General features: G+C 38.9%; 1 protein-coding gene and 1 long non-coding RNA gene across 4 annotated transcripts in view; one reads left to right on the top strand and one right to left on the bottom strand.

Annotated features, from left to right (window-relative positions):
* Positions 1-421: 421 nt before the first annotated feature.
* On the top strand, positions 422-23,887 carry LOC140479014 (2-acylglycerol O-acyltransferase 1-like). Its single transcript, XM_072572778.1, has 6 exons — positions 422-983; positions 4,659-4,837; positions 7,655-7,859; positions 14,950-15,124; positions 15,934-16,133; positions 21,926-23,887. The coding sequence occupies exons 1-6, from the start codon at positions 890-892 to the stop codon at positions 22,078-22,080; spliced, it is 1,008 nt and encodes a 335-aa protein (XP_072428879.1). The 5' UTR covers positions 422-889; the 3' UTR covers positions 22,081-23,887.
* Positions 6,830-23,952, bottom strand: part of LOC140479015 (uncharacterized) — a 35,033-nt gene continuing 17,910 nt past the window's right edge. Inside the window, exons 2-4 of one of the 3 annotated variants that reach the window (XR_011960922.1) lie at positions 12,323-12,513; positions 11,857-12,013; positions 6,830-7,279 (exon numbers count right to left, since the gene is read on the bottom strand). This is a non-coding gene — a long non-coding RNA (uncharacterized lncRNA). The remainder of the gene's footprint in view (positions 7,280-11,856; positions 12,014-12,322; positions 12,514-23,952) is intronic. The other 2 variants (XR_011960921.1, XR_011960920.1) reach the window with 2 other exon arrangements.

Below are 23,952 nucleotides of genomic sequence, written 5' to 3'. Positions count from 1 at the left end.
TTCTGGGATTTACATATTCAAGATCCAAAAGCAGCAAATCCACTTTGAAATATGAAAGACTTAACAATCTAGGTTTGTTGAATTTATCATTGTATAATTGTAATCTTCTGCTGTAAATTTTGGTGACTGACGGTTCTGTTTCACATCCACCTGATGAAGAAGCAGCGCTTCGAAAGCTAGTGCTTCCAAGCAAATCTGTTGGACTATAACCTGGTGTTGAATCATTATTAACTTTGTCCAACCCAGTCCAACACCAGCTCCTCCAAATCATGGTTTCAGGTGTAATTCGTCCAACAACATCAGTTCTCTCCGCAGATGTTATCGTCTGCTTGACGTGTTAACTTTTGCTTGAGTTTTAGATTTTCTGAACTGTGTTTAATGCAGTAGCGTTAAGGAGAGTTTGGCTCCCCCTATTGTTCCTTCCAGAATCACCCTTCCTCCGGAGTGAAGGCGCGCCACGTTTATCAAACAAGACCACTTTTTCTAGTCAGAAGATGAAAAACTTAGCAAATTAACTTCTCCCGGTTCTTCCATCAGACCGAACAGTAATCGGTTCCACAATCAAACTCTTTGCCTTTTGGGAAAAAGAAGTATAAACAGGGGTAAAATACAGACTTTCAGTCCGAAAGCATGCAGCAATCTTTATTTTGAACAACTGGAAAGGCACATTTGGATCGCCCGCATTCTGCGCAACTGCGTGAGATCAGGAGAACTTGCATGTGTGTGGTAACACGTTGAAATGATCGGAAGTGAAGATTGGTGGTAAGGCATTCGGCTTCTGTACTGGGTGAAAGAAACGGAAATATTTTATGTACAGTGCTAACTGCCTTTCAGATCGGGGTCTTGCATTCATTTCAAGGAATTCTTCGGTGGGTAAGCAGCTGTTGACATGAAGATCGAGTTTGCCCCTATAAATATCCCTCTGAGGAGAAGGATACAGACGTTTGCTGTTCTCAAGTGGATCTTCACATTTTTGTTCTTAGGTATTTTGTTTTCTTTTTGCAGTAATTTTGATTGCGGAAAAAGGACTTTTTTTATTTAACGGGAGTGATGAGTTGACAAGTGCCGGTTCCAGGCACTTGCCCTAACACTAGACACTCACACAAGTTTGAAATGCAGTTGGCTAATTTCTGCCCAGGAAAATCCAACTGAAATGGACACTGATATTTTAATGCACATCCCTCCACCGTCCCCAAATCCACTCCACGTTCCCAAAACCAGTAGATGCTGATTTTAAAACTTCAAACACTTCCATGAAGAAAAGTGAATTGTCTGAAGTTTACTATTGTTAAATCGATTTCAGGGAGTGCCTCAACAAGGTTGTTGCTATAAACAGTGTATTTGCATTGCGGTGTTAAATAACTTTCTGGAAATGATCCTTGTTTTAACCACAGCAGCAACTTGTTTTTGTTGATGCTTTTAATGTAGAATTAGCTTTTACAATATCACCCAGCATGGACACAGCTAGGCATGTTGGGTGGTCGGCAGTTTAACGGATATAGGAAGCAAGAGGAAGAGTAGCTTTATGGAGTGCATAAGCTTGAATAGGGCGTAAGGGCGTCAAGGAGAGAGGTTAGACAAAGCCATGTGTTGTTCAGTGGCAGAGCAGGAAAGAATATTGATGAAATAAAGGTTGCTGGACAATGGGAAGGTAGACGACACAAAAGGTTGGTCACAATTTTAATTTAAAAAACCCATCCGCGCCTGGAAATCATTATTCAAATTGATTTGTTTTATTACTGTCACGTGTACCGAGGTACAGTGAAACGTGCCTTTACAAGCAGATCGTATTTATACAAGTGCATCAGGATCATAGAACAGAGTGCAAGATACAGTGTTTCAGTCGCCCGGAAGATGCAGAGAGAGAGAGAGAGAGAGACCGAGACCGACCAACATTAACAGTAAAGAAGACAGTATTGACTGCAGTTGCTGGGAATCAGAGTCAATAGACGTGAGGCTGGCAAAGCACAGCAAGTCAGACACCACGAGAGGAGCAGGAGCAGGAAAGTCAAAGTTTGGGGCAGAACCTTCGTCAGGACTGGGGAGGGGGAGGGGAGTCCAGAAGTAAATGGAGGGTGTAGGGTTGGAGGGAAGGGTAGGTGGGATGGTGATAGGTGGATGCAGGTAGGGGGTTATTCTGATTGGTCAGCGGAAAGGGTGAAGCAGATAGGTGAGGAAGATGATGGACAAGTAAGGACAGGATCAGGAATGCGAGGGTGACGGATAAGGATTGGGGGAGGAGGGATTTTGAAGCTGGTGAAGTCAATATTGAAGCCATTGGGCTGTCAGCTCCTCAGGCAAAATATCAGGTGTTGTTCCTCCAGTTTCCTTTTAGCGTCACTCTGATAGTGGAGGAAGCCAAGGATGGACATGTCACCATGGGAATCAGAGGGGAAATTAAAATGGATGGCAGCTGGAAGGACGGGTTGGTTGATGCATGCAGAACGCAGGTGCTCCATCAACCAGTTCCCGAGTCTGCGTTTGGTCTCCCTGATAGAGGAGACTACATCAGGAGGAACGGATACAATAGATCAGGTTGGGTGAAGTGCAGGTGAATCTCTTGTCAAATCTGAAAGGATTGTTTGGGGCCTTGGACGGAGGTGAGAGGGGAGGTGTGGGGGCAGATACTACACCTCTTGTAGTTGCAGGGAAAGGTAGCGGGTGTGGTGGAGAAGTTGGAGGAGAGTGTAGAATTGACGAGGGAGTCCGGAATGGCGCCTGTGGAAAGTGAATGGAGGTGGGGAAGGAAATATATTTTTGGTGGTGGGGTCTGATTGTAGCAGGCAGAAATCCACAGTAAAGAACTTCATTCAAAAGTCTGACGTCAGCGGGGAAGAAGCCTCTTGAATTTGTACGCGTACAAACTTTTATACCTTCTGCCGACAGAAGAGTGTATAACTGGTCTGGGAAGGGTCTTTGATAATGTTGTCTGCTTTCCAGAGATAGTGGGAAGTATAGACGAAGCCAGTGCTTGGGAAGCTGGTTTGTGTGGTGGACTAGACTGTGTTCACAACTCTCTGTAGTTGGGGCCTAAGCAATGATTTATATTGGTTTTGAGCATTACTGTCTTTGCTTTTTTAACCTCTATATAAACTGAGGATTTCATTTTGAAAACATTAGTCAATTTGTCAGCCACTTCTAAAACAAATTGTAACCATAATCATTTACTCTTTACAAACATTTCATTAATTAGTAAATAACATCTTTATTCTCACATCCATAATACATTACCTTGTAGCTTTCCATATTAAAATCTTAACTGAGGGCAATCTACCCTTTAAAGGAAATAACTTCCGTGTACATTGAGTCCTTCACGTCTTCAGGAAATATATATCTATGTATGAAATAATCCAAACAGAAAAAACATTGCAGTAAAAGTTGGAGATCTTAGATGAGTAGAGAAAGTAAAATTAGATGGAAATATGTCACGTTAGGAACTAATAATACAAAACTACACCAAGCTGAAAATACATAGGGGAAGCAAAAAAGGAAGATTAAGAATAATAAATACAGACTGACAGATAATATAAAGATATAATAAAAGGTAAGGGATTAATATTAGTTATTCAATGTTTTTGAGACCAAAGATTCGCCCAATCAATCACTGCTGAAACCATTGCAGTTCTCAAAATATACAAATGGTTTTGATTGGGTATAAAGGATACAATATCAAAATTTGAAGACAGCCTAAATAAACAGCAGGCTTACTGTGAGGAATGCTGCATGCGACTTCAGGATAATTACATTGGCTCTTGCTCATCTTCATTCCTACTTAGAAAATTTCCTGTGAAAACTAATCATTTACTACTGCCACGTTTGCTTCAACCTTCACAATACATTTCTGCTTCTCAACTCAAACTCTCCTTATCATATACTTTTGTTATGTTTTATTTATGTTTACTATTTCTCTATGCCATGTGTCAACTTTAGTTCAGTTGGCGAGATGGCTAACCTTTTCAACTTCTCACCTTGCCTGAGGTACGGTGACCCTGAGATTAAACCATTGTCTTTCTCCAATATGAGAGCAGCTCTGTGGTCTGGGGACTCCACCTCTTACCTAGGCACTGTGCCAGACTATTCCTAGAGAAAGAGTAGGAGATCAGTAGAACCCACATTGAAAGTTTATATTTTATTTCAAACTTAACTAAGGCTTCATTGGAATTTGCGCAGTAATGATTTTAGGCCTAATGTGGTTTGTGATACGAAGAGCATTCTGCATTAGAATTATCTACTAGTAGACTTGGACCTCTTACACTTTACAAGAAAAAATGTCAAGTGTTATAGTGGTTCCTGGTCAATATTTGTCCATCAATAAATATCATTAAATATAGGTAATCTGAATATTGGGTTATAACTTTGCTGTTCTTGAACTCTTATTGCACAGAACTTAATACCCTTGTTCTCTACATTACAGTAATGGCTATATTTCAAAACGACTTTGGAACAACCCCCATCCATGAAAGGCACTATGCAAGTGTGGGTTCTGGTTTTTATGATAGTACTTAGAAACCGTTATGTGCATTTTAGTATTCTGACTATCAAATAAAAATAACCAATTATCATTTTCACTGAAGATTAACATGTCATATGTATCTCATATTGTGGTTGTAGCAAATGTGAATTAATTATACATTGGTTACAACTTCCTGCCTTCTCAGGTCAAATCTGCCTGTTGCTCTTTGGAGTGCTCATCTTGGCTGGTCACTGGTATGTTGTTGCACTTTATTGTGTTTGGTTGTATCTTGACTGGGAGACACCAAATCAGGGTGGAAGAAGGTCAGAGTGGGTCAGAAACTGGACTATCTGGGATTACTTCCGGGACTACTTTCCTATTCATGTAAGTTGGTGTTCAATATCACATCTTGAAGAGAACCATATTTACTGTACTTAACTAGAGGCCCATTATTGTCTGGTAACAGGTTTTTAAGAAAAAAAATTGAAATTTGTTTTCAATATGAGCTGGAATTCTTTAGATTTAATAATGTTAAATAAGATAATTAGCCATTTTCCACAAAAGGCCAAAGACAGCTCTCTCTATTTGAGAGGTCAATTGATTACATACAGCTTGAAGAGTACCACTCCATCAGCAAGAAGCCAAGCCTCCACGAACTAGCATATGCTGTTGGGCATGCTGCATTAAATTCTAGCCATCAAGATAACTGACTCCCAAAAGATATAATTTTCAACAGCACAGCGCTCCCCCAGCACTGCATGACTATCAGCTTTGAATTTGTGGTCAAGCCCTGGAGTGAGACTTGAATACTGTGACTCAGGTATATGTGCTACCCATTGAATCATTACTGAGGGATTCATTCAATTTATTCATCCTGACAAAGAGCCTATGCTCAAAACATCGACTCTCCTGCTCCTCAGATGCTGCCTGACTGGCCGTGTTTCCAGCACCACACTCTTCGACACTGATCTCCAGCATCTGCAGTCCTCACTTTCTCCTAGGGAAATGGAAAGTCTGATTGAATGTGAATGACATGCCAATTGTTTCATTCTCACATATGGACATCATTTTTTTTAAAATTCAGTTCCATGAAGGGAATGGAGACATTTGTAGGAGTGATCTACAGGCATCTGAACAATATTTTGGACTTTAGGAAATAAGATACAGTATAGTGAGGGGAATTGACCCTGTTCTCTGCAGCAAGCAGTGTAAGTCCAGATGCCGTGTTATCAGTCTGGTGCCAGAGTTCAACATATCAGCTGTGGGCTGGAGAAGAGCTTGCAGTGGGATGGGGGAAGAATCCAGTGGGCATGATCCACATCACATCTGTACCAATGAAATAACTAGAAGTAGGAAAGAGGTTCTGGTGAGTATGAGAAATCAGGTGCAAAAATGAAAAGCAAAACCTCAAAGGTAATAATCTCTAATTACTACCTCAACCACATGCAAATTGCAATAAGGATGATTAAGATTAGAGAAGTGAATCATGATTCAGACCAGTGTGGGAGAAGTGAGTTCTGGTTTGTGGGGCACTGGCACACAAATTGAAATCTCTAGATATTTTCAAATCAATATATGTTATACAGTTTTGGAACAGGCCGAACTTAAAACTTGGACTCCTGACTCCACACATGAAACATACTGCATTGGGTGTTCTCATGAACCACATAACTAGAGAAGTAGGGGCTTTAACTAGGACTAATGTTCAGTCTTACAGATGACATGCATTACATGATAATCTATAAATTCATCAGCATATTTTAAGTATATAATGTACACTTTTCTTTTGTAAAGGCACAAAACTTGAAAGTGAATGATTCGGATCCCTCCTTTTGCCAAGTTTCAGCCAAACTGTGGCAGTATTTACAATAAAGGCTGATTATTATCAGTTCACTTGTTTTTTTCAAGTAGTGTTGATTTCTTTTGCCCTCACAGATCCCTGCTAAGTAAATTCCGTTTCGACAACAAGGCCCCAATTGGTTCACTAAAGTCCTTTATGTAAACAAACCTGCTGCTTTATAGTCTTGTAATGATTCCAGTCCCATACCATTAACTGTAATCTGAAGTGCCCAAACTAGTAAGTATTTATTGGGGATTGTTGTAACATGCATGTCTATCCAGTCATGCCCACATCCAAAGAATATATTTTTAAAAACTTAAATGTATGATTCTATGAGTCATCATGGAGTCAGTACTGCATGTTGGCTGAAAATCATACTCTGACTGTCTTCAAACAGCACAATTATACTACTGAAAGGTTGAGATATCATTGAGAGGCTTAGGCATTCCCAAGGACAATAAAACCAGATAAAACTAAATATTTCTTCTCTTTTTGATCAATTTTTAGAACAATGTTAAAAATCACACAATACCAGGTTATAGTCCAACAGATTTAATTGGAAGCACTAGCTTTCAGAGCACTGCTCCTTCATCAGGTGGTTGTGGAGTACATAATTGTAAGACACAGAATTTACAGCAAATGTTTACAGTGTGATGTAACTGAAATTATACTTTGAAAAATACCTTGATTGTTTGTTAAGTCTCTCATCTGTTAGAATGAGCATGTTAGTTTCACTCCTTCCATATGTAAATCACAAAACACTTTAAAAGTTACATTCACAGGTTAACTGTAACAATTGATGTCAGGCCATCAATTGTTACAGATTGTTGAAGGTGTGGGCCTCTGTTCGGCCACTTTTTGCTGCTGCCTGTTCTGAAGTTCGCCTTGGAGGATGGTCACCTGAAGGTCTGAGGTCGAATATCCTGGACTAATCAGTAGTTGCAAGGAAAAAGTCACTGCTTTCCCACATTATCAATGCTCTTTTTCTGCCGGCATAGAAACAGCAAATTAATACCAATCTGTGATCATTTGTATTTAGCTAGCCAGTGATTCAGACTGGATTTGAACCAAAGCCCCTGTGATGAAAAATTAATAACTTGCTTGTGCACCGTCACTTTAGCACGTTTTGTTTCCAAGTTTTTTGATCTTTACAATATTACTGTTTTCAAGTTTGACTTTTTTTCCCCCGAAAATAAGTGTAGTCCTTTTAGAAAATTGTACGGAAATCTGGAACAAATTTATTTTCTTCATCATTATTTGTCTTTTTTTTATTGTTTTGAAACATTTACCTATATCATTGTTTAAGTATTGTTATTTATAGTTGACATAGATGATTGATTCAGATTTATTTCCAATATAAGCTTGTGAAAACAATGGATCTGGATCCACAATACAACTATCTGTTTGGATATCATCCTCATGGGGTGCTAGTAGCTGGAGCCTTTGGAAACTTTGGCAGTGAAGCTACAGGATTTCAGAAGTTGTTTCCAGGTTTGACCTCATATCTGTGCATACTGCCAGTCTGGTTCAAGCTTCCATTTTACAGGGATTACATCATGTGTGCAGGTAATGCTTTATACGATTTGTTTCATTCACAAAGTTCCAGTTTCATTCCAACCCTGAATTCTTTCATGAATTCAAAGTGCTACTTTAGATTGTAAATCTCATTTTATGCTTTTGTATTCCACAAAAAGTGTCGAGAGTCATACAGCACGGAAACCCTTCGGTCCAACACATCCAGGCCAACCAAATTTCCCAAACCAAACTGGTCTCACTTGCATGCATTTGGCCCATATCCTCTAAACATTTCCTATTCATGTACCAATCAAAAATGTTCTGCCTGCATTTACCACTTCCTCTGGCAATTCATTCCACGTATAAAGCACCCTCTGTATGAAAATGTTGCTCCTCAGGTTCCTTTTAAATCTTTTTCCTGTCACCTTAAAAATATGGCCCTTGGTTTTGAACTCCCCCTCCTAGGGAGAAGACCTTTGCTATTCACTTTATCTATGGCCCCCAAGATTTTGTAAACCTCTAAGATAATCGACACTCCAGTGGAAAAAAAAGTCCCTGTATATCTGGCCTCTCCATTTAACTCGAATCCTCCAGTCCCGGCAACATCCTCGTAAATCTTTTCTGTATCCTTCCTATAGTAGGAACTCACCAATGTCTTGTACAAAGCCTCAACATGATGCCCCAACTCCTATACTCAGTAGTCTGAGTAATGAAAGCAACTGTGCTAAATGCCTTCTTCACCACCCTTTCCATCCGTAATGCAACTTTCAAAGAACTATGTACTTGAACCTCTAGGTCTGTCTGTTTGACAAAACTACTCAAGGCCCTACCATTATCTGTATAAGTTCTGCCCTTGTACGTTTTACCAAAATGTGAAACCTCACATTTATCCAAACTAAACTTCATCTGCCACTCCTCAGTCCATTGTCCTAAATGATCATGGTGCCTTTGTAATCTTAGATAACCTTCTTCACTGTTGTCTATGTGACCAATTGCTGTCATTGCACACTCAGTAACCAAACCTCTGAAATTTTCATTCAAATCATTTAAATAAATGACAAACAGCAGTGGACCCAGCACTGATCCCTGTGAAATACCGCTGGTCACATACCTCCAGTCCAGATAACAACCCTCCATCACCACACTCTGTCTCCTACCATCAAGCTAATTTTGTATCCTATTGACAAGATCTCCCTAAATCCGATGGGATCTAACTTTACTAATCAGTCTAACATACAGAATCTTGTCAAAGGCTTTATTAATGACTATATAGACAAGGTCTACCATTCTGCCCTCACAATCCTTTCACGAATGTCCTCAAAAAACTTTTATTTCCTGATTTAATAAAGTGGCAATTTGAAGTGACCTGAATTTAAAAATCAGACACAGAAATTGAAATTGAAATTGAAAATTGCAATTGCTCAGGTGTATTTTAATTAGAAAATGAGCAAAATTTCATCATCGTTGAATCCCCTCCGTGTGGAAGCAAGCCAATTGCCCATCAAATCGACCCCAACCCTCCAAAGAGCAAACCAGCCAGATCCAACACCCTACCCTATCCCTGTCACTCTATTTCCTGTAGCCAGTTCACCTAACCTGCACATCCCTGGACACTATGGGCAATTTAGCACAGCCAGTCCACCTAACCATTTGGAACAAGTTAGATGATGTAAGCCAAGTGGTGAAATTTACAGGGGTAATTTTAATCCCAACAGGATCAGGCAGGTGAGTGAAGGTAGTGTAAAAATTCCAAAAATGGGAAACTTGACTCTAACCAGCCTCCGTAGCGACCACTTCCAGTTTTTTGAAGTTGAGTGACTCACTGACTGTCCATACAGTCATAGAGATGTGCAGCATGGAAACAGACCCTTTGATCCAACTTGTCCATGCTGACTAGATATCCTAACCTAATGTAGTCCCATTTGCCAGCGTGTGGCCCATATCCCTCTAAACCTTTCTTATTCATACACCCTTCCAGATGCCTTTTAAAATGTTGTAATTGTACCAGCCTCCACCACTTCCTCTGGCAGCTCATTCCATAGACTTATAATTGACAATTGAATTGAGTCTTAAATATTTGCTGTACCATACAATTAATGCCTGTAGGTCTCATCTCCTGCAACTCAGGAAACCTTGCTGTTGAAGGGAAGTGAATGTTTAATGTAATGAGTTTTAATGACTACTCCTCCCAAAGTAAGTACAAATTATTGCAGAAGTCACCTGGTATTCTGGCACAAGTACATTTCTTCAAACATCCTCTTTCCATTTAAAAAAAGTCAAAAAAAACTTATACACACTATCATTTACAGTTACGTTATCCAGTATACACAAGCAACATCTGAAACAAAATTGTTTCTTAATTCAAGTTTATCCCACTTTTACTAATATATGCATATGCATTGCATATATAAATTTAAATTATGTAGGCCTTCTAATGATATGTGTGTGCATTGTTGTTTGCTGATCACCTGGTATTTGGCTATTCTTAGGGTTGATGTTCTGTCGTTTGGGTGTGCTGTTCCCACGGAAAATGCTGTTGCCTTGATATCTGCTGTTGCTAGAGAATGAAGGATCTCTAGGATTAATAACTGTTCTGAACTCTGTGCAGTTGGTGACATTAGATCTTCCCCATATGTTGTCTGCAGTGAAGGAGCAGCTTCACTGGTTGTGTGTATATGTCTGCAGTAACAATGTCGCTGGTCATTTTAGTTATCACGAAAGGACGAGGTGGCAGCTGCTCTACACAGGTTCCAAGTTGCCACATTGAGTTGAAAGCATTGAACATTTATACCCTGACAATGTTCAACTCTGGCAATGGTTTGGCAATTTAATCAAAGTGAAATTTAGCTTTCTGTCATTTCATTTTGATTTTGCCATTCACTCCTGTTACTATATCTGGATATAGTAGTTGTTTTTAAAAATTGGAAGTGGAGTTTGGTTGCAGTATGACATTACTTGTTTGAGTAAACTACTTTCCATAGCTTCAATAATTGTATTTCTCTACTCTCTGATTGCCTTGCACAAGTCTGTGCTGGCGTTACTCTTTTTTTTAATGATTCTGTTGGCAATTTTAATTGCCTACTCAACCTTTCCAATTGACAGGGATAATGTTAAGATAGTGCGTAGTGCTGAATTTCTCAATGACTTGAAGTCCTCACCTATGAATTGAGGGCCACTGTCACTCATCATGATGTATGGACTGGTATAACCAAAGTGTGCTTTCAGGTATTCTGTAATCTCACTGGTAGTCATTATGTTGAATGACCTAATCCCCACTCGTCAGAATAATAGTTGATAGTGACAAGATGATACGTTCCTGCAAGAGTGAAAATGACTACTCCAAGTTTCATCCCTGACCTATTTGGAATGTCATATATCAAGAGGGGGTCTTTAGCTTAATTAGCTTGGAATAAGTTCCAAACATTGCACAAGCTGATCTAATTGCTCATGTCTGGCCAGTCGAGCACTAACATTGTCTTCCTCAACCTCGACTCAATTTCTTGATAGCTTGGATATGCTTCAGCTTCTCTTCTCTCATGTTCTGAGTGTTAATGATTCCATTTCCTTTGCACAGAATGTCATCTTGGGCTAACTGCTGCATGCGGTTTACTCTTCCATAGAAATAGTGTAACCTTGATGGTTTCAGGTCATCCTTTCATTACTCCTTCCTGTAGTATCTTCTCATATAGCTTGATTGATTTAGGCAAGATTCTGCTAGACTGATGACTTCTAGAGAATGTTAGAACTCTTGCTTCTCTTTGAATCTGGAAAAATTCACAATCCATTTTAGCTACCTACCCTTCTTCAAAGGGAATGCCACACTTGACAGCATGTTGGCAATGTGCATCTGTTTCCCTTGCTTATATTGTCACATCTGGGTTGAAATCTTTGCAAATGAAGTGGCATTCTCATAGATGTTTGAAGCAGACTAAAGTGGGTGAGGAAGATATTTTGTGCTTGTGATTAGACACTACTGTCACTTTGTTTCTCACAAACTGGTAACTGATTAACACTTTTACAAGTATAAACAATAGCCAGGCACTCTTACCTGTGTGTAGCATCATTCATTTTGCATTAATGGCTTGGATGTAAATGCAAATGATTGCCATTGCTGTATAAGGTTTGTTCTAGCTCCTGCTTTTCTCACAAATACTGCAAGTCAGTGATCATCTGGGAATGGGAGCTATCATGGATGATCTCTTGGTCTATGAATGTAAAGATACAATGGAAGAAGACATCACAGACTATGATCTCAATTTGACATTGTTCAAACATCATCTCTGACATTTTCATCAACAGCTGTTTGGTTCTAGTGAAAATTGCTTTTGTTCTATACCCCAGTAACACTGTACATCAATGGCAGTAAGCTTGCATAGATCTTTACATTCTGTTGATAAATTTACATGAACTTTGCTGAATAGTTTACAAATCCAACAAAGGGTATGTATACATTGATTGCTATCTCTCTGCTACAACTGTCACGTTGTCAGGATCTAATGTCTATGCATACTTACATATTTGACTAAGGCATTTTCAATTGTATCTTAGTTTTTGTTGTTCAGCTGTTGGTTCATCTGGTGAGTCCTCTCTAGCAGTCACACAAATTGAGATCGTAGTCTGTGATGTCTTCTTCCATTATATCTTTACATTCGTAGACGAAGAGATCATCCATGATAGCTTCCATTCCTAGATGATCACTGACTACCTTGTGATGTACAGAAAGGTGCATCAGACATCCACCAATCATCTTTCTAGGCTTGCTTAATTTCATTGCAGTTAAACACTGCAAACAAAATGATTCCTCCTCTTATAGTTAGAGCACTGCATTCCCAGTCCTTATCATGCTTGCCTTTCATTTTTGCGGTGTTCCTTGACTATACTTACCTCCTATACTCTGGCCTTGCTCTTTCTGCTAGGTGTTCCACAGTTACTTATTAGTAGACACTTCAATCTGTGGTTGTAAGGCCTTCAAAGGTTCTTTAGCCTGACTCTTCTGCCATTTAAGTTGGATCTATAAATGCAATACAACTCTTTGTAACAATAGTACTCTTTTCCTAACACTGATAACAGAGTTGATACTCTTGTTTGTTCAGGGTTGTTATTCAAATCTGTAGCCAAGTCATAGTTTTGCCAATGAGACTGGTAGAAATTCTAATTACCTACCTTAACACCTTTCATTTTTGAAGAACTGAGAATAGAATATTCATAGCTACCCTGACAAACTGGAATTCATTGTTACAGTCTGCTGACCTAGTATTCTTGCAGGTTCTTACAGAAGCTGGCTGTTTTGCAGTTCTGAAATTCACATAATTTCACTGTTTAATGTAACGTGCTTTCATAGCTGTTCATTCCATGAAGTGAAATTCAGTTACAGCAAAGATTACATGATTATGGCAAGCCGCAATATACAACTTACAAATATACTTTTCCAAATAGTGAGAAAAGCTGGATTCAACAGGAGTATCTCCTTCTTGCCCCCCAAGGTAAAGTGGTTTCCCATGTAATCAGGACCATCTCTTCCAATGATCTATCCATGGCCCTCCACAATCTCTGATGACCTCCATGATCTGTCCGCAGCTTTTTAACACCCTTTCAGCTATTAATCGAACAAGCAGAGTGCTGACCCAAATCTTCTCGTTGGTCTCCAACTGCATTTTGACTTTGCAATTAGCCTGTCCAGCATCCAGGCAGCCTTTCAATATAGTTGGCTGCCAACTTGGAAATGGAGCTTGAAAATCTAAATCAAGTTTTGCTATCAAATTCAGGAGGTTCTCTGTGTGTTTCAATCACTATGTCTGTCTCACATCCCTGACTATTCCCCCCCGCCAACTCTGTCACCAATGCCCATCTTCAATCATGCCACTTATGAAAAGTGTGGGAAATTGTGCCGAAAGTACATTGAAGTTGCAGTGATTGATATGTTTGAAGTTTCTGCTAAAATTTAATTGCATAATGACATGTAAAATGTTCCACAAACCAGCAGCATATACCAATGAAATAATGTTTTCTCTTTCCATTCAATTACATTCCTTGTTTTATTGATGAGTGTTTGTTAATAGAATTTGTCACCACAAATATGCATTTTTAATAAAGATACCCAAACCTTCATCAGCAAGTAAGCAGATTTAAAATCAGTGAAAATAATTTAACAAAAATGACAAAGTATTAGTTTTACACTGGCTACTTTAAATATCAATAATCCACCAATCAATAGGATTATGGCTGATTCAACTCATCATAATAATATTCCTGCCTTTTTTCGCATAACCTTGATTCTCCTACTGATCAAGAGTCTATCTATTTCAGCCTTAAGAGTCTTCTAGTTCTGAAAAAGAATCACATTGGACTTGAAATGTTAACTCTGATGCTCCACAGATGTCCTGTCAGATTTGCTAAGCTTCCTTTCATTTTAGCATCCACAGTATCTTACTACATTTAAATATTTTTTGAATGTCTCGAATTTTGAATTTTTCGAATGTGCCTACTCGTGCTATTACCCAAATGCCCATCGGTGCAATATGAAACCCCTCCCCCTCAAACCAGTACAAGAGGGAATGGCCAGTTTTGTAATCGGGCCTGATACAATCAAATTAAATCTTGAATCAGCACAGAAGATGACAGGAAACAGGATCTTATGCAAGTAAAACTAAAATATTGCAGATGCTCAAATCTAGAATAAATATGATAAATGCTGAAGAAACACATCCGATTTAGCAGCTTCAGTAGAGAGAAAATTACATTTAATGCTTCAAGTCCAAAGAGTATTACAAAGAAGAGTCTTTGGAATCAAAATGTTAGTTCTGTTTCTCTCTCCATAGATGCTGCCAGATGAGCCTCTCTGGAACTTGCCGTTTTTACTTTTGAATGAGTACATGATGATTTTTGTCATAGTACTTCTGTGTTTTAAATTCCTCATCCTTTGCACTCATTTGGTCAGTTCCTTTAAAACTGCACTAGAATCTAGATGCAAAACTAATGGAAACAAGCAGAAACTATTCTGTAGCATTTTATGTCCCCAGTATATCACGTATATATCATTTATTGTAAATCTGATGTTTAGGCATCTTTCTGGATTACAATGGAGACATTTATTTTATTCATCCTCAATAAACTGTAAGCCTTTATTTCTATCTTGTTGTAGGTCTTGTCTCATGTGTGAAGAGCAGTGTTTCTCACGTTCTGAGTCGGAAGGGAGGCGGGAATGTGGCTGTCATTGTGATAGGCGGTGCTGAGGAATCTCTGGTTGCCAGACCTGGAGCACTAACTTTGAAAATCCTTAACAGGAAAGGTTTTATTAAACTGGCCATAAAACACGGGTATGTAAATGTTTAACGTTGGAAATACTGTCCTTTTGAAAATGTTAAGCTTCTGATGCATGTATAGTCAAAAATAAACTGTTAATGATGTTAATTTCTGGCCCAGCTCCTCCAAAAATATGGAATCTTGATAAAATATGATTCCAAACATTTGGTAGCCCTCCCTTGCCTTGCATACATGGTAATATTTTATTTGTGTGCCTAGAAATATGGTGGGAAAGGTGTGAGGGGCAATCACAGCCACATGGGGCATCTGGTTTGCATCTAAAGCTGGTATACACATAATTTCTAGCAGACACTGGTGTTTAGAATCCAGGAGTAGTAATAGTTGCTGATTTTGTTGGAACATACAAAATGGCAATGGGAGTAGGCCATATGGGCACTTACATCTGCCATCTTTTTATGTAAGGTCATGGTTAAGCTTTATTAACTCTACATTGCCACCCATTTCCCTAACTCTCCTAAATGACCAAAGATTATCCATCTCACTCTTCAAAATAGTTTATGCCATGCTTAAAAAGAGCTACAATTTATTTTCTTAAATAGACTCTGTTCTCCAAAAGAGTGAGATAAAATAGAGACAATCATGAGCTTCTTAATCATAAGAGTACTAATTTGATGTTTTGCTACGGGTAGAATGAAAAAGATGAATTCAAGGTTAATTTAGTCATTAAAGAACATGTCCAATTGTTATGGGGAATAATAGAGTTCAGTTCCTCAATTCAACTTTGTGCATTTTGTATTAGACTAAACTTCAAAGACTGAAGCCTGAATTTGTTGCAAATGAATTAATTCACTTCACTTTTCAGGGCACATCTGGTTCCAATCTTTTCCTTTGGGGAAAATGAACTCTTTAATCAGGTAAACAATCCAAAAGGATCACTTCTTCGGAGAATGCAGGAAATATTAAAGAAGACTGCAGGATTTACGTTGCCATTGTTCCATGCCAGGGGTGTCTTCCAATACACCTTTGGCCTGTTACCATATAGGAAGCCTATTTACACCATAGGTAAGGAAAATCAGAAAATATGATCTACTCAAGTTATCTAAGTCTTTTTAATGCACAGGCAGGGTGTATGATAAACCAGTGATTACACACATTTTTTTTGAATGTCTGGAGAGATTGTGATGGTCTTCTAAATAACGTTTGGTCATATCTGTGCTAAGAAAATACTTGACGAGATTGCTTCTGCAGCATTTAGTCAGTCACATCACTGCTAACAATAAAACTCATTTTGTTTCGATAAGAAGTCATTGACCAGAAATGTTAACTCTATTTCTCTGCACAGATACTGGCTGACCTGCTGAGTATTTCCCACATTTTTAAAAATTGCAGCTATGCGAAATAAAACAATGTCATTCTTGGAATGTGGAAGTCATTTATCAGACATAGTATAAGGAGTCAGATGGTGTTATCGCAAAATTCTCTGCCTGTGATCTGCTGTTATTGTACAGTATTTATATGGCCAATCCAGTTCTGTAACTGATCACTGGTAAATCCTAGGATATTGGGAAATTCAGTGATGGCAATGCCATTGAATGTCAAAGAAAATAGTTGGATTCGCTCTTGTTGGAGATGGTCACCGCTTAAAGCTTATGTAATGAGAACCTTACTTGTCACTTATCAGCCCCCCCAAGCTTGGATGTCATACGGATCTTGCTGCATTTTGAACTCAGACCATTTTATTAGGCAAAAGTGAGGACTGCAGATACTGGAGAATAGAGAGTGGGGTGCTGGAAAAGCACAGCAGGTCAGGCTGCATCCAAGGAGCAGGAGAATTGACATTTCAGGCAAAAGCCCCTAATCAGGAATGAGGCTGTGAGCCGAGGGGGTGGAGAGATAAATGGGAGGGGGGTGGTGGGGCCGAAGGGAAGGTAGCTGAGAGTGCGTTAATGGGTAATGGTGATAGGTCGGAGAGGAGGGTGGACCAGATAGGTGGGAAGGAGGTTGGACAGGTAGGACAGGTCATGAGGGCAATGCTGAGTTGGAAGATCTGAACTGGGATAAGGGAAATCAGGAAACTGGTGAAATCCACATTGATGCAGTGGGTTTTAAGGGTCCTGAGGCAGAAGATGAGGCGTTCTTCTTCCAGGCGTTGGGTGGTTAGGGAGTGACAATGGAGACGGCACAGGACCTGCATGTCCATGGCGGAATGGGAGGGGGAGTTGAACTGTTCAGCCACAGAGCAGTGGGGTTGGTACAGGTGTCCTGAAGATGTTCTCTGAAGTGGTCTGCGAGTAGGCATCCTGTCTCCAGGAGATCACATCGGGAGCAACGAATACATGTGGAAATGCAGGTAAAACCATCCTCCTCTCGCATCTACCTATTGCACTCTCAGCTACCTTCCCTCCAGCCCCACCCCCCTCCCATTTATCTCTCCACCCCCTTGGCTCACAGCCTCATTCCTGATGAAGGGCTTTTGCCCGAAACATCCATTCTCATGCTCCTTGGATGCTGCCTGACCTGCTGTGCTTTTCCAGCACCACACACTCCACATCATTATCTGAAATGGTGTTAAACATTGTGCAATCAGCAGCAAGAATCCCCACTTATGACCTTATGATGAAGGGAAGAGTCATTGATAAGATTGCTGGGGCCTCAGATGCTACACTGAAGAACGTCTGCAGAGATGTTTGAGATGGTTGACTGTAACAACCACAAACATCTTCCTTTGTACTAAGTAGGGCTGCAACAAGCAGAGTTTTTCCCCCATTCCGAGTCAGTTCAACTTTTCTGGTCTCCTTGATGACATGGTCAAGCATTGCCTTGACATTGAGGGCAGTCACTCTCATTTGAGTTGTCCTATTTTGTCCTTATTTGGACCAAGGCTGCAAAGAGGTTAGGAACTGAATGGCCTGATGGAACCCAACCAGACCAATGAGCAGGTTATTGTTGACTAATTGTCACTTGATAACACTGACGATGATGGCACTTTCGGGGAGGCAATGGCCTAGTGGTCCTATCATTGGACTACTAATCCTGAGACCCCCATAATGTCCTGGGGACATAGGGTTGAATTCCACGGCAGATGGGGAATTTGAATTCAGTTTAAAAACTGGAATTAAGCTGGGAATTTCATGAGAAGACCAAGATGAATCATCAACTCATCACCTTTCAACAATAGACAATAGGTGCAGGAGTAGGCCATTCAGCCCTTCGAGCCTGCACCGCCATTCAATATGATCATGGCTGATCATTCCTAATCAGTATCCTCTTCCTGCCTTATCTCCATAACCCTTGATTCCACTATCTTTGAGAGCTCTATCCAACTCTTTCTTTGGCTGAAGGTTACTAATATTTCAGCCTTCGCTACAATTACAATGTTTAAAAGACATTTGGATAGATACAGGAATAGGAAAGGTTTGGAAGGATATAGGCCAGGAGCAAGCAGGTGGGACTAGTTTATTTGGGATTATGATCAACATGGACTGGTTGGACCAAAGGGTCTGTTTCCGTGCTATATGACTTTATGACCCTAAGACTGTTGATGGGCCATGAGGTTACAGGTTGTGGTTGAATACATTTCTGTTGCTGCCAATGACCCACAGTGCCTCATGGATGCCATCTTGAGTTGCTAAGCCTATTCAAACCCTATTCATTCAGCACAGTTGTAGTGTCATACAATACCATGAAGGATATCCTTAATGTGAAGATAGGAATTTGTCTCCACAATTTTTACTCTTTCCAACTGTCATGACCAGGTGCAATTGGTGAGGGTGAGGTCAAGTGCACCTATTTCTCTTGTTGGCTCCCTCAGCAATTTCTGCAGGCCCAGACTATCAGCTTTTTCTTTTAGTCTTCAAGTTTTAAATGCTACTATCAAAGCACTTTTGATATCCAGAGTACATTTTGTCCCCTTTCCACCCTCACTGAGTTCTCCAATTTGTATTCAAAATAAAGGAGAACTGATTCATCAATGTAGAGGGAAGTATTTTCTATGTATACGTGTGTCTTCATCTCATACCCAGAGATAATGATTGACAGTACTCTTGACTATGTCTTTGATATAGAATGAAATGCTTTGCAGGGGTCTAATGTGGCTTTGAGTATTTGAATGGCAACAATAGCTGGGATTCACTCCAGGCTTCATTGGTTTAGATTAGATTAGATTAGATTAGATTACTTACAGTATCGAAACAGGCCCTTCGGCCCAACAAGTCCACACCGCCTCGCCGAAGCGTAATCCACCCATACCCCTACATCTACATCTACCCCTTACCTAACACTACAGGCAATTTAGCATGACCAATTCACCTGGCCTGCACATCTTTGGACTGTGGGAGGAAACCGGAGCACCCGGAGGAAACCCACGCAGACACGGGGAGAATGTGCAAACTCCACACAGTCAGTCACCTGAGGCGGTTTACTTGACCACAAAATTTGTAATGTTACCTAACAGCAATTTTGAGAATTTCCATAATTTGTTGGATGAATGGAATCATAATATGCAAGCCTTGTGTAAACAACAATTGGTAGTCAGGCTCCCACTATGTTTTATGAAATGCTATTTAATCTTTCAAGACCAGAGGCACCATTTGATACTTTATAAAGCTCATTTGTAATGGTAGTAAAATGTTATTAGAGGTTTTATTTTTTTAAATAAAGTTTCTTTTATTTTTCCTATTTGTGTTTCATGCAATGCAATTTGTTTTGCTTTTCCTTCTGAAACTGCTTTTTACCTAGCTCACTCTATTTACTACTCTAACATCTATCTTAACTTCTGTATCCTTAATACTTATTGGTTAAGGAGATGGATTGCTTTTCTCCTTGTCTGCCAATGTCCCAAATCTGTGTCGAACTTGCAGGGTTATTAACAGTTCGCTCATCCAGCAATTTGAAGGACAAAACATTCTTGAAGCGAAGTTTGAAGGAGAAAAATGTAACTAACTGAATGTGACATGATGTGCTGTTCAACCTGTAAAATGTAGGCCATTCTCATGCATAAGAATAACTAATCTTTAATTTCTGATCCGAAAACACGACAAAAAACTTGCTTATTAATTTGTTTCCCTATTCTTGCAGTGGCCTTCTTAGAGCACACATGTATTGAGGAAAATTTCTTCACTGTCCTATATGTTTGTAATTATATTTAGTACTGTTAACTGGCGTAAATGGAGAGCTAAGGTTAGGTGAATAGAAAATAGCAGTCCGTCATTTAGTGCTTAACTTTGAGAGTGCTCCAACTGTTGTGGGCTAGGTTCTGTTTCCTGAGATAAGCAGCTGATGCCCCTCTCTTTGTTTAGCTTGACAGCTCTTACAGAAGTCAATGTCACAGGACACATGTCGAATGGCCTTACCTGCAATCCTGAAACCAAATCAATGAATGACTCATGGAAAAGAAACAAAGCGTTTTTAAAAACTTCCACTTTTGTGCTCAAAAGTGGAAGTTTTTAAAAACAGGATTTAAAAACAGGATTAGTGCTTTCACTAAACAGCTCTCTAGCATTTATTAGGTCCCTCTTGACTATACCACCCTTAACCACTGCCTCCAAATGTTGGGTCTACTTCATGTGTAAGACAACAAATTCCCAGCCTTCTCATGTGATGTGCTACCTTCAGCCACCACTTTGTACACACAGCTAACCAACCACATGCAAATGAAAACCAGGCGATAAAATGGCAATACGTTTTATCAGTTGCATCGGTTTCTGTGCCTTTATTAATGATTCATCGACTCATCCCATCCAGACCATCTATAACTTTATGCTGCTGTAGCAAACAGGGAAAAAATGGACCTGACTTCTAGATTGATCATTATAAAATCAAAACAAGTATATTAAAAAAAAAAATCAATACTACACCTGCAAAATAATAATAATAAATCAGCTCCAAACTCATATGAAAGCTTATCATTGGCCTAGATCTTAGTTTGCAGACGTAATGAAAAAGATCGGTGTCAATATTCCTCTGAAATGCTGTCACTCTGCACTAATGCCTAGGTGGTTTAAACTTCCAATGCCAGTTATCAAGTGACTGGAACTCTCTAAAGAATGCCCCCATCTGTAAGTTAATGATACAGTCTTCAGAAATATCTAATTTACTTACCTTAATAGTTAGCCAGGAAATGTTAAACTATTAAAATCTGCTCTAACTACTGGCTAATATAAAACTGACCCTTCAATCACTCACACTTAACTTCCCTGCTGCTCGTCACTCAACCTTCCCTTCCAATTCCCAGCTCTTGGCTAACCCCAAGCTTCTGTGGACCCAACCTGACTTTCTCCATCCTCCCATATCTACAGACCCAAATGCACTGCATTCTGGAGTTGTCCCGAGACTTGTTCTCCTTGCATCAATCCACTAACATTTCTCCAACCTGATTTACTAGATTTCAACCCATCTACACACTTGCCCATACAAGACATTATGATTGCATATTTCCAATCGTATAAGATTAAGGCCATGGCCTGACTTACCCTGTTTATCCTACACTACTAGCATTCAGCTGAATTAAAAGGTACAATGCACCGACTGAGGCATTCGGCATCAGATATTGAGCCCAGGAATGCAGAAGAGTGGCACAGGGTGAAAAGTAAGCACAAGAGCTGCAATCCTATAGTGTCGAAGACTGGAGCGATGCAGCCTAATAGTGATTACTGCTCTTGGAAGATGTGGGCCATTTGTTTCGTAACAATTGAAGAGGTTCCAAATTATAAATTTAAAAATCCCCTTAACATTATACTAATTCTACTATATTCCCAGTAAACTTTCTGAAAGTTGCAGAAAAATGAAAGAATGTGGAAAGTGCAAGAAATGGGTTGTAAATTCATGAGTAACACTTTGCTGTGTTTGTTTTACAGTAGGAAAACCAATAATTGTACAGCAAAACCACACACCGTCAACTGAAGAGATTGAAGCACTACACAAAAAGTATACCGATGCATTAAATCAATTATTTGAAGAACACAAAGTTCAGTATGGAATTCCAGAAAAAGATCATCTCCTTTTCACTTGACTTTTAGCTTTGAACGTCTGAATTCATACAAAGGAGATGCTCATACTACAGGCTGTAACTTTAACTTTGGAAGATATGTACTTAGCAATAGACAAATAATCAATAATGATTTGATTTCTGAACTCTTATAATCATACTTGGAAAGTTGGTCTGTGAAATTTGAAATGTTCAACTTCAGTGATAAACATGGATGCAGAAGCAGTCATGTAATGTGTGGCTCGACAGAACAGCTAATGTACTGCACATGGCAATTAAATGATCTGTCTATTTAGAAGTTCAATCCAATTGAATTTGGCATGTGCTAAGTGAGCCTAGTATTTTCAACAAACCGTCAGCTGATTTAGAGATTTCAAAAGTTGTACCAGAAAGCCTCATACATTGGAATTATTTTAAGATCAAATTGCCCCAAGATATTAACTATAAATCATGGAGAAGGACTTAGCATTGCCAAAGTATCTCTTCAAACTTGTCTAAGGTACCAACAGTAAAAAAGCATCAAAATATTGACAACATAGCTGTAACCACTATAAAATGTTTTGCCAATTGTGAAAACAAAATATCAAAATGTTTATCATGGAATCTTATAATACAACCGCTGAAGAACCTCAATAAAAGAACATTAGTATACTGTTCGTTTCTCACTGTAATCTTTTAAATCTGAAAATTACAATCCAAAGATTTGGCTTACATTTATAAATATATCATATTCCTCTGAATGACTGGAGTTTGTGTTTTTTAACGAAAATTAAGTATTTTTTGAAAAAAAAAGGTGGGGGAGAGAGAATGAGCGCACAAAAATAAATAATTAGTAACTGATGAATGAGTTAACAATACATACATTTTTAAAATCACAGGTTTTGTTTGTGTTTCTCTTAATTCTAAGAACCATTAACTATTCTTCTAAGGACCCAATCTGGTTAGGTCCTGTAACCAAACAAAACTGGACTCTACCTCACTTGATAGGAGTTTGTTTTTTCTTTAAATAAACCAAACAGATTTGAATTTTTCTACTGAAAATAGTTTTTTGGTACCACAGAATATACTTCCTTCTTCTATCAAAGTAGCTTGTCGAGATCAAGTAATTTCACTAATAAATATAATTTCAAAAGTCTTTGAAATTTATACATACACCTCTAGATTACTTGTTTATTATCTTAGCTCTTATGTATAATGTAGTCTTGGAAAATCTTGTTATTGTGAGGCAAAATTAGTTAAAATGGATTGCGAAATGTTAGACACTTGCTTAAAATAAAATGTGTCCATTTAACATGGTTTAAAGGAAAGTTATTGGTTGTTTTTTTTAATATTTTCACCTTTATAAAAACATTAGCATCCACATTCACACCCGAATGTTGCATCTTCAAGGGTACTGCCAGCACAATAAGCTATTTTGTTGTCAAGTAAATGGAATGACAAAAAGTGCCAAAGGTCTACAAGCTAAATATAAAATCTGCTCAAAATTAATCAATTTTAGGATACACTTGTGCTTCATGATTGTGTGCATCAGCATTTAACACATTCTTGTTTATCTCAGTCAACTGCTTACATTGGACAAATGACATTATTTGGCAATGCATAAACCTAAATTTTTAAACTGGTCTTTCATAAAAAGTATTATAAAAATGCAAGTCATTCATTGCACTCTGTGATGTTGGAATATGCAATATGGTTGAAATTTGTCTATCATAGTCTTAGTCTGAATACATGTACCATTCAAAACAAATTAAATGATTGTGTACATCATCAGTATTTAAAGCATCCTTGTTTATCCCAGTCAACTGCCTACATTGGACAAATAGCACTATTTGGCAATGCACAGACCCAATTTTAAAAAGCATAATAAAAAATGCAAGTTCTTCATTGCTGTTTGTG

Source organism: Chiloscyllium punctatum, chromosome 6, assembly GCF_047496795.1.
Source record: "Chiloscyllium punctatum isolate Juve2018m chromosome 6, sChiPun1.3, whole genome shotgun sequence".
NCBI classification, from domain to species: domain Eukaryota; kingdom Metazoa; phylum Chordata; class Chondrichthyes; order Orectolobiformes; family Hemiscylliidae; genus Chiloscyllium; species Chiloscyllium punctatum.
Note: the sequence above shows the minus strand (reverse complement) of the source record. Positions and strands in the feature narration are given on the sequence as shown.